Raw genomic sequence first — 11,886 nt, 5'->3', positions numbered from 1 at the left:
TATATACAAGTCCGCGTATATCCAGGTTCACGCAGCGAAGATCAAATGTTGAGAAACCGTATTGCATTTAGCCTGATTGTCATCAATGGAAGCGGAATGGTCTACCTGACATTTGATGTTTGCTAGAAGGGGCATACAGCATTTCCTCGAACAAGCGGACTAGCAGTGATGTGTGTTTTCTCACGGAAATATTATTCACCCGGTAGCATTGGGCTTCTCTCTTCGTTCGCTTTCGTCCGTTCAGGCACAGGCACGCCTTCATGCATTATATAGCTCACGTAGACTAAGACGAGTTTACCCAAATTTGCGTAATGCTGCTTCCTACCGTCATGTTAAAGTCTGTTCGACAATTGTCTCGTTTTGATAATGTATATGTGTAATCTAAGTTTTTAACCCTTTGAGAGGCATGTTTTGGCGGCTCTCACTCCCACTTTCCTCTTCAGGTGATTCTCTTCACTCCCTTTGAACACCTTTCTTTCTAAAGTAGAACCGTTTTTCCAGACACATTTCAAACATAGACCCCTACGCAATTATCTTAACCTCTTTTCCTATTTTTACATGCTTACCCATCTTATAATCCTTTTTATGCACCGAAAACATACACTTCTTCCCCAGCGTACATTTCATTGAACACTTCCAGACTTCTAGTGTATCATTGTCTTTTGGGCTTTCTAAAAAAGAGCTCTGATATTTGATATACTTCACCTTAACAGCTCGAACTGTCCACGCTGGTAATCTGCGTTGAATCTATGCAAATATGTATGCTTTTCCACAATTATCTTCATCCGTAATGTTGGCTTCTCCTTATACACCCCGCCATTAACGACGAGATTTGTAAATCTTAACTCTGTCAATAATAAGACGCAGTGCATGAAGTGAGATTCCAAATGCCATACTTGTGATATATATATATATATATATATACATATGTATATAGCCTATTTGTGAGTTTCTTCTTGAAAAAAATGGCGACTGCAATGTCAGCACAGCACGCAGGCCAACGTCTCAGACAACTAATGCAGAAAAAAACAGTAATGCTGCCGGGCGCTTTTTGCGGATTAGTTGGACGCTTAGCAGCAGATGCAGGTTTTCAAGGAATTTATGTTTCAGGAGGAGCGCTGAGTGCTTTGAAGGGGGTGCCCGACATTGGCCTCCTTTCGATAGACGATTTCACGACAGCTATCGCCCAGATCACTTCTGTATGCTCTTTACCTGTTCTTTCGGGTAATGTAATAGAAAGACTAAACATATACGCAAGGAGAATCACGTACGTGCCTTGTTGCAAATATATATATATATATATGAATACTTTTTTCCGGCAGCCATCCGAGAAGATGAAATTCCTCTGGAGAAGTTGATTTTTCCCATAGTTTTTTGAGTGTGATAGACCAAGTCTATACACATAGAGTTCAATGTGCCTATCTATATCTATAACTATATATATATATATGTGTACGTACATTATCTTTCAATCAGAATTTGATTCTTGCTAGAGAGCATCTAGCGACTTACGTGTATCTTTAGCTGGTTTTGTAGTAGTGTGAAGCAACGCGTTGACAAGGTACCTATACGCCATATGTACTTCTAATGAAGTTTACATCGATAAGCTACTTGTCTCAAATGCTTTGAAACCAAAACGTGAACTATTCTTCCTGCAGCGATGGCGTGGTGCTTTGCTATATTTTACTATTTAAGGTAGTCAAATGGTTTCCTCTCTGGCTGCTCAGGCGACTGATCAGTGGAGAACCCAACTGCTGCTGCACATAGTAGCAAATTTCCCCTGCTGTCGTGAAATTTAATCTTAGGTGGAGTTCAAGGGGACAGCGACGAATAAAACGAAGTTCATACGTACATAGATACACATATTGTATTTATAGATGTGGAGACAGAAAAGAACAAGGAACTTTTGACTTGAGCACATATAATATATCATGTGATAGAAGCACAGAAATATCCATATGTATATCTATATCTATATAATATATATATATATATATATATATATTTGTACATGTAAAATTGAATAGTAGAGATTGACGCATGCGACTACACTTGTTGAATTACTCCTTTTTACACTAGTGAGAACCGCTTGTTTAGGTCGAGAAGGCCACTGCTACCCCTGATATTTTGTTCTGAAAGACGTATGGGAACGCTTGTATTCGCAGCTGCAGAAATGGTTTGTCGTTGTCTGTCCTCAGCTTACTCGACAGTCGTGTACTTGTCTCTGACAGCGAGTGCTGATACCCAGATGCTTGGAGCGTTGAGTGAGCTTGAGTAATTCTGAAGTGAAAAACTCTGCTTTAACCGCTGTCTGTGCTTATGCCATGCTAGAATGAATTCTATGGCTGTTTATGTTTGTTCACATGGCCTTCTCATTGTTTTTGTCACCGTTTTGCACTCTGCCAGTGGCAAAGAGACAGCGGAGAGTCAGCTCCAATTATATATATTTGTAAGCATGTAGGAAAGTTAAGAATATGAATCAAATACTTTATGAACGTATTTATACGCTAAATGAATATATAAATATACATATATATATATATATATATATACCTAAATTAAAACGCATTTAGACTCTATATTACAAGGTATATTTGTATATATGTACTTGGAACTAATCGTCTTTCGCAGCTTTATTATCGGCCGCTTTTTGAGCAGAAAGAGACATTCGCATTAGCGAGACTGACAGGAGCACATATATATATGTATATATATATATATATATATATATATATATATAAACGCGAATCATACATACGTAGAACTGCTTTTTTCAAACATCCTCTTATTCTCACAGATGCAGACACAGGGTTTGGCGGGCCGGAAAACGTCAGCCGCGCAGTGTATTTGTACAATCGAGCAGGAGCAGCTGGCCTGCATATTGAGGACCAAGCTTTCCCCAAAACGATGTGGACACTTGGAGGGCAAAAGCCTAATATCCACTGAAGAAATGGAGGAAAAAATTCGTGCTGCTGCAGCTGCCTCTCAGGCGTGCTCTAACGGAGACTTTATTATCTGCGCGAGAACCGACGCACGAGGAGTCAAAGGTCAAATTTGTTCCTATGTACACATGTATAGCTATAGATACACATATATATATATATATATATATATATATATATATATATATATATATATATGTATATATATGTATTATATAAACAACATGCGGCACAACATGTAACATGTTTCAATGGGAATAGCATTATATACTTGCGTACGTCTTTTATCATATGAGCATGCTATATACATATGTATATATATGCATCTATACGTGTATACGAATATCTACGAATCATAGGGCATAGTTGATGCATGCGATATTTTCAGCATCTTTTGATGAAAGCATAAGAGTGGATTGAAAGCTCTTCTATGGTTGTTTTTTACCTAATTGAAGGAAACAGTTACTTCTGAAGTTCACGTTGACTGGATGCGTTGATTGTTTTTCTCTTTTTTTTTTTTTTTTTGTACCTATATAAATTTCAAGCATAGATGTCTGTTACAGCTCAAATATCAACATTATTTAAATATTTATATATATATAATTATATACACGCGTGAATTTGTCTGATTCTTGATTTTAAAAACAGATTTGGATGAGGCAGTGAAGCGCGCTGTGGTTTACGTCCGCGCAGGAGCCGATATGATCTTCCCAGAAGGCCTACAAAATGAGGTTTGCACTTGCTTGTATTTACTTCCATGTAGGATCAAATGTGGGCGTCTATCCAGTATATATCGTGGGTGTATTTTTATTGATGCACTAAATTTTATGGCAATGGTTTTTTTTTTGTGTATGCAGGTGTTAGTAACCGCATGCGTGTCTGTATATAACTGTGAATGCATCCTGAACGACACGTTTCGAGCGAAGATCGGTTCTTGAATGCCCTATTACCGGGCTTGTATCTATTCTATACTTACAATTGTGATGAACCGTGCAGCTGTGTTCTCAGCTGTGCCTGTTATTCGAGCGTCATAATAACATGCTTGGTGTGCATTGTATCGAGATGGTCTCCAGTTATTTTCACTATTGTACAACTCATCCACATTTGAGAACCATGTACTAGGGTGCAGAGATCCGGACTTCACGCACATACACAATTCAGGGTATGTGTAGTATTATTTTTGTGTAGAATATGGCTGAGACATTGACTATATATATATATATATGTAGAGAGAGAGAGAGAGGGAGATACGTTAGGGCCGAATATCGGTTGGCGAAGTAAGCGGATGCTAGTGGAGCGTCGTAATATATCCTTGTGCTGCCTTCATTTTTTCCGTGTCTGAGTCGAGAAAATCTAGCATACGGCTTGTGGGTCATTTGGAGCGATGGACCAGCGCGTTCGAAATGGCATCCTCGTTTCTACATTTTCTTACGCAGCTAAACATAGACATATAGAAGGTGTATATGAATATACATTTATGTGTACATATCTACTTACTCGTAAGGACCTTTCATGTATATTTGTAAAGTAGATGGCAAACAATGGCTTTTGTGCTTTCCATTGTACAGATTGAATTCCGCGCGTTTGCAGAGGCTTTGTCAGTGATTCCGGGAAAAGCGCCCTTCGGTGGGCCTTATTTAATGGCGAATATGACGGAATTTGGAAAAACTCAGTTGATTCGTCTTTCTACGTTTGAATCTCTCGGGTATCACTGCGTTATCTATCCTGTATCAACTCTGCGTATCGCTATGAAAGCAGTACAGGTAAGATTTTTCCTTCATCTAGGCTTCTGCTGTCTTTTTCACTCTCCTCACACTTGAGCGTTGTGCAAAGTTTCATAATAAAGACTCCTGTCAGTTGATATAGACGCGTTTATACAAGTATGACTGTAACTGATGTTGTCATATTTACGCACTACATTAGAACTGCTCTTCTTTAAAATATTTTTTTCGTGTCGTCATAAGTGCTAGTTTTAAGCAATCGCTTCGTTTCTGCTGAATTCTGGGAATATCTTGAATACATGTATATTCGGATCTATATGCATTAGAATGCGTTTAGATTTCCTAGAGAGCTTCGTCAACTTTCTGGATATATATTGTTCTTTTTCGTGGCCATGAGAACTTAGTTGCATGAAGGTTTTCGGCTTGTTCATCTGGTCCACGTTCGTGTTAAGGTCATTTTTGCTAATTGGAGGCACACTCAGGCATAAAGGTGTACTCTACTACATGACAATCGCTCTTTTCTACAAAATTCAGATCTCATGTTTTATGATCGCCTACGTGCAAACATGAATTGTTTTCGACGTTCTTGTTTACCCTCATTTTTTGAATGATCTTTTTCCTGAAGGACGCACTGATAGATTTGAAGAAAAACGGGTCTCTGGCGGAGTCGTTGTCAAAGATGCAGACGCGTCAAGTAAGATTTTTGTTCTTATATAGATGTACGCAAATTTTTTAAGTCAGATGGGACTCTATGATGTGAATTATAAACCTAACCCAAATGAACATGATATGTATTTTCAGATATAGAAGTTCTAGCAGCAGGGTATATCATACTAAACAAATACACGTGTATTCGTGTGACTTTTGCTACCTACTTCTACGTACGCTATCACACGTACATGCGATGCGTAAAGAACTCTATTATTCCTAACAAACTTTTAGGTGTGTTATAATCACCGCAAATACATAAATGTATATAGGCATATAGTTTATCTTTTTGTTTATATATATGTGTACACTTCTGCGCACTGACTACCCCGGAACAAAGGTAAACAACTAAAACAACGCTCATGTAGTGTTAATTCTTGTCCACTGGTTCTGAACGTGCACGAATTGACTGCTCTCTATACATTTATATTATATATATGTATATATTGCTATGTATGTTTACAACCACCACGAATACTTCATGATTTTTACAGTGTGTTCAATCGAGCTCCGATTAAGAAGGGCGCGCCGGCCCGCACATTGATGGTTCATGACGACGCTCAGAATTTATATTGCAAGGGCAGCGCCATCATTCACCGCAGCAGAAAAGCTCATTTCTCTACAAATGGAACCTATTAGAACATATATGAGTATTTGTGATATGACTACACATAACAGAACGCAGAGGATGATTTTCTGTTTAAGAAGGATGATAGCGAATTTAGAAGCTCAGCTATTCTTCCCTGTTGCTTGAAATTGTATTCGTCACAAACTTGAATTCTGCAGATAAGCGGACAAACTTTATAATGTAGAAGAGTTAATCTATTCTGTCTTATAGTTATGATAGAAGCGCATTTCATTACTATGCTACTTTCCTCCCAGGAATTGTACACCTCGCTCAAGTATGTTCCGGGAAACCCCTGGCAGTATCCAACACCGTCTTGTCCTGCGGAAGACGACGTCTCCCAAAAATAGGTATAGCTGAGTATGGAAAATGTGTTGTAAAAATTGCAGCTTGCCGTCTTTTGGGTATCTGAGGTGGTTAAAGAGGTATTCGAGCGCCACAGCGACTAATTCTCTGCAAAGATCTGTTTTGAAAAGAACAATCTGGTAGTACTAAGGGGCGTGCGCCCTTCAAATGTGTACGATGGGAGTGTATTTTGCAACAAATGCATCCACATCTCGCTTTTTTGACTGGTCAGTGAGATCACACGTACGCAAGCATGACACAGGTTACATTTTGTTGTTCGGGAAATGTCTTTTCACTCTTTGCAGTTGTAAAAAATGAAAGGTTTCTTGTGGCAGAAATAATTTTGAATGCTGTTACAGCCAATGGGACCTGTACGATTTATATTCTGATGTGAAAAAAAATTCTTTGGTACATATTCTATACTACACTGATAGTAAAGTTTCGCTACTCGAATATGAACCGACTGGAAAAAACGATCATTTTCACTTACATCAGGGAAGAGCGTCGAAATTTACTAGCGCCGGTGAAAACTCATTCGCTACAACACCACTCCCATAATTCACTCCCACAAGTTAGTTAACAATTTACATTGCTTTGACCGCAAGAAATAGAAACCTTCCATTTTGCATGTACTACGGTACAAGCGTGAGTTTGCGACAGCAAATTCAGTTATTGCGCCGTTATACAGGAAATGACTACCTGTTGTATCAACATATCCGCAGGATGTCGGATTAGTGTGAATGCGCCGTTGATCTTTCATGAGAGTTGTACAAAGTATGAATGCTACCGAAGCGGCATAAAGATAATCATATTACGTCTCGCCATAGACGAAGAAGCAAAAAAGAAAAAAAGAATCCGTGCTCAGAAACATACTGCTTTTGCATCAAACTAACGATTTGCCCAAACGGCAAATGATTGAGGCCTTTCCAAAAAACAAATGATTTTGATATGTTCGCGCAACCGCATACATGACTTGAATATAACTCTTTACGACGCACGTTTATCATCAGTTTTTGAAAAACTCGAGAAATACGAGGCCATACAATACAGCCTGAATTATTCAGTGCTCAGATCGACGTAATTCTACTTTCCCCGGTACATAAATTATCTACTTTGTACGCCGATATAATCAAATCTGTGCAGAATGATCTTACCATTGAATAAAATCTGCTGATAGATTGCGAAATGTCGCTCACGCCCAGACACTAGCTAATACATTTTTTTTAAGTTTACGTCATCAATGTTAGAAGAAATCATGACACCAGCGACATGCTCGCTACCATAAGATACAGCAGCGAGCTCACTGGGTGTACAGAGCATGATCATAACTATCTAGATTGCAATCTCGGAACCGCACACGATAGTCTGTGATTGAATAGACAAAATCGCAGCGTGTATATATAATCCCAAAAAATTCTCTGTATCTTGACATTACAATTTGTCGCTTTTCTCAAACAATACACACATCTGTTTTGCATCCATCTGGACGTAGCAGAAGAATACTCAGTGAACGAAAACATGCTCAGAAATAAAAGAAGTGCTGGCTATACGTAATTTCCATGATATGATGAGAACGTCTAACCACATCTTACATTACGAAATACACCTGACATACACACACTCTTTTACACTCAATAGAAATTCAAAGCGAAGAAACGCTGCACCAGAACACGCAAGTCCTGACCCTGTTTTTCGAAGGTAACACCAGTATTTAGAATTGAAGTGTCTTTGTATAGATGGTATTATCACGCTTAGCCACTGTGCTCCTCTTCAGTGTAGAAAACATTCAAACCCCCCTTGCCAACGGAAAACGCCGTGGCATAGCAAAAACAAGCTACCTACCTCTGGGAAGACAGAAGCATCGCTCAGATTGCCACTGTCAGATAGTGCATGTAGGTGAGGAGAGTAGCAAACAGGCCTTTGACTGATTAGACAATTGTAAAATGGATTATCTGCTGGGTGTTAACTTAGCAACTTAATGACTCATTAATCAGCTGATATACGAAACACCGTGGTAAGCCGGCTGCGGCATAGATGCGGGAAAATCCTCTCTCTCTCTCTCTCTAAATAAATAAATATATATATGTTTTGCGAAGTGAGCAATAATCCTGCCGGTTGATTATGGTATCAAACTTAGTGAAGATGTTGTGTTCTTTCACGCCAGAAGTTGTACATCGAGTGCAGTATCAGAGAATACGTGCAATTTCCAAGGCCTAGCTTTTGGATCCTGTGACATTTGCATCATTGAAGGATTTCCTGCACGGTTGTTGTGGGAGCGGCTCATCGACTCACGTTGTGCGGTTGACAAAAAAACCACATAAGGCGTTCGCGGATCTTTCAGCTCCATCAGCGTCACATTCACCGCTCCCTGCGTAAAATCAGACACAAAAAGAGGCTGATACACGAAATAGGGGCCAAAATACGTATACAAACAAGCATAGATACAGAACTAGGAAAAGTGCATGCACTGCCAAAACAGGTGGTAGAAGTATGAGTGTTACCAAGGCTGCGTAGAAAACAGTACACAGATTAATGATAGCCGCATCACCACTGAACCTAGCCTCGACTGTATATGTGTATGTTTCCACATTGACAACCGTTGTAGATTGCTCACGGCACTCAACATTATCAGAAACAACAAGCATCAGTTAATTTTTGAGAATTGCCCACCGAAAACGGCTTTTGTCTTCCTAGAGCATATCGATACGATCTATTACTGGAAGACAAAAAGAAAAGTGATTTCCAGCAGCACGTGTACGTAAAGAGCGAGCAAAACCCCTTTGAGACATGCTTCTGCTACTGATACATGTTCATGACACAACTTCAGAGCATAACTTAAAAACGCCCACTGCTTTCAGTAATAGCGCAAATAGTATACTGGAAGGATATATGGTATGATTTCGAAGATATCGACGCACGCATAATATGTGCATATGCACAGTACGCATATAAGCATACCGTGAACAACGATAAGTTCGGTTTTTCTTGATAGACCTACACTTTTTCCATACACAAAAATATTCCTTACTCTTTTATATAGCACGGGAAGCACGGAAAAGTATCACACATACTTGCCGTCTGCACTTAGCAAATTAAACACGTATTTCATACTATATATATATATATAATTTGAAATACGAACACAGCAGAAATCTGGAAGTTGGATGAGTGATACTACTACAGTCATACATGTTTTTGAAAAAAATCTTGAGCAGCAGAGGACGCAGTATGCCCGTCTTCGCTTAGTCCGCCGTCAAGGTCGCTGCGTGTGATCAGCTGCAGCTTCTTGTTGCTGCTTTTGTTTCCGTTGCTCCAGCTGCTGCTACTTTTGCTTTCCAGCATCTGCTGCTGCTGTTGTGCACGCAACAACTCCACATATCGATAAACGGTGAGAGATGGGCAAATATCACCAGGCTGAGGCAGACTGGTCAGCTGTAGGCGCAGAGCCACCTGTAATACAGCACCGACAGTGAAACTAGAACGCCGCAATGTCGTCACCAAAAGCAACTTTGACTGCTTGAACAGATCTTCTCAAAATTCATACAGTGACACAGTCGACTAATATAGTCGTATACAACAACCATATAAACTTGCCATGTACGTGTATACTTACATATATATATATATATATATAGTCACAACCTTGCAAAGACACATACCATATTGTATATGAGCTGAAGCGCATTGACAACTGCTACCACCACCGGTTGTTGCCCCCCTGTGTGTCTAATCTTTTACACTTACACAACGCATTATATGTTGTGGACACTGACGTTTCCACCTGTTATTTCAGCTGCACGCAACGTGGTCACGTAGAAGAAGTTTGAACACACATGTTCGCAGCTCTCAAGCAGCAGTCGCAACCCGTAGTCAGCACTACACACATCAAAACAGTCCCACGACGACAGAAGATCTCCACTAATTTTTCACAGAAAACGTCTTCTCCTGCTTCCCACCAATGGAGAGCATGAATCGGCAGCACAGTAGTGAGCGCAGCAGGCCTTGCAACAAAAGCAGCAGCAGATCGCAGAGCACTATTTATCTCCAGCAGCACACACGACGAACCACAAGAGGCCAACGCAACCGCAGCGAAAGCAACGAAGAAACAACGATGGAATATCAACCCTGCTATTATACAACTTTACTGCCTTTTTTCCACAGCCACAACTGCAGATTCAGCTTCAGCATCAACTTTGCAACGTTCGCAATCAAAAAAAACAACGACGAAACTTACGAGAGTGGGGATTTGGACCTGCAAAGCTACCCGATACCACAACTGCGAACTCAGCAGAGTTCCGTCGATTTCATAGTAGAAAAGATCGGGCGAAGGAGGCAGGGCATAGGGCTGCGGCAGCAGCATCGGCTGTGGGGGCACTATTCCGCCTGGGACATGTATGCACAACTGGAAAGTATCAGTATCATCTGCGCGAAAAGTAGAAGGAATGATTGTATACACTGCTGCTTCTAAACAGGTGCGCAACATGCAGCAACCGGCACGGTACGGACCGGTAGACAAGGCCTTCCCTGTGCGCAGTAGTCGCGCCGTTGCTGCTCGGTTGTTGAAAAGCCGAAGGTTTACTGAATGCTCCTATTTTAGCACAAAACAGCACATACACACACGCCAGAAAAGTATAAAGCGGAAAAACACCAGTACTCAACGTAGCAACAGCTGCAGCAGTAGCACTCTACAACAGACAAAAGCAGCTAAAAACAATAGCTGCGTCAATAGCACACATACTCGTAAAATTACTAGCAGCAAAGCATTAGAGCCTGTGTGGAAGAGAGAGCGAGCGAGCGGAGTAGCGCGTAGTACACACACTATGTGAACGTAACAAGAATAACAGTTTTTAACATAGAGAACAGACAGCGCAGAGATGAAAACAACTGTTCACACTATCTCAGCACAGCTACCGTATGTATATGATTTGCAAAAAAGACCATAGAATCAGTTGCTGTGAAAAAGCATCTGAACCACTGTGAATCTAGTTCTCTAGTCTACACACAAACAAAAAACCGATGCATCGACTGTCAACTTCAAGAACAGTTGTTACTGATTTACCAAAAACCACAGCAACTGCAACGGTATCAGCATCGCCTCAGTAAGAAAGGAAAAAGCTGCAGCAAAGCAAAGAGAGCATAGTGAAGTGGTTGAAATACTACGAAAGAGCCGCATAAGGTGCAAAATCACACCCAAATAGTGGCAGCAACAGCCAATTCGCTTACAGCGATGAATCTGAACCGCTGCAAATTTCATAATTAGCCGACAAGGACATGTGCGAGAACCGCACACACAGCAACAGCAGCACAAAGAAGACGTGCCCAAAGATCTCAACACACAAAAGGGAAGCAAATGCGAGGAGTATCAAAACAGCAGCACTAGTTAGCTGCTTTATGAATACATAAGTGCTACTGAGAAACTAGAATAAAGGAACGGAAGATATAGGAATACCTGGAGCTACTGTGGATTTGCATTTTGCACGAAGAAAATTCGTTTAACGGAACAACAACAGAAGCGCGAGCCACAAAACAGAAGTAAGAGAGAGAA

General features: G+C 40.4%; 1 protein-coding gene across 1 annotated transcript; it reads left to right on the top strand.

Moving 5' to 3' along the window:
• Nucleotides 1–965: 965 nt before the first annotated feature.
• Nucleotides 966–6,445, top strand: LOC309334330 (putative 2-methylisocitrate lyase 1; the record flags this gene model as incomplete). The annotated part of the gene is made up of 6 exons (XM_081882312.1): nucleotides 966–1,199; nucleotides 2,798–3,047; nucleotides 3,591–3,673; nucleotides 4,511–4,705; nucleotides 5,289–5,357; nucleotides 6,386–6,445. 6 exons carry the CDS (start codon nucleotides 966–968, stop codon nucleotides 6,443–6,445), a joined length of 891 nt encoding a protein of 296 aa, XP_081738438.1.
• Nucleotides 6,446–11,886: the final 5,441 nt, after the last annotated feature.

The sequence above is a fragment of the Podarcis erhardii genome (assembly GCF_964252035.2).
Source record: "Podarcis erhardii genome assembly, contig: HAP1_SCAFFOLD_781, whole genome shotgun sequence".
Lineage (NCBI taxonomy): Eukaryota > Metazoa > Chordata > Lepidosauria > Squamata > Lacertidae > Podarcis > Podarcis erhardii.
Note: the sequence above shows the minus strand (reverse complement) of the source record. Positions and strands in the feature narration are given on the sequence as shown.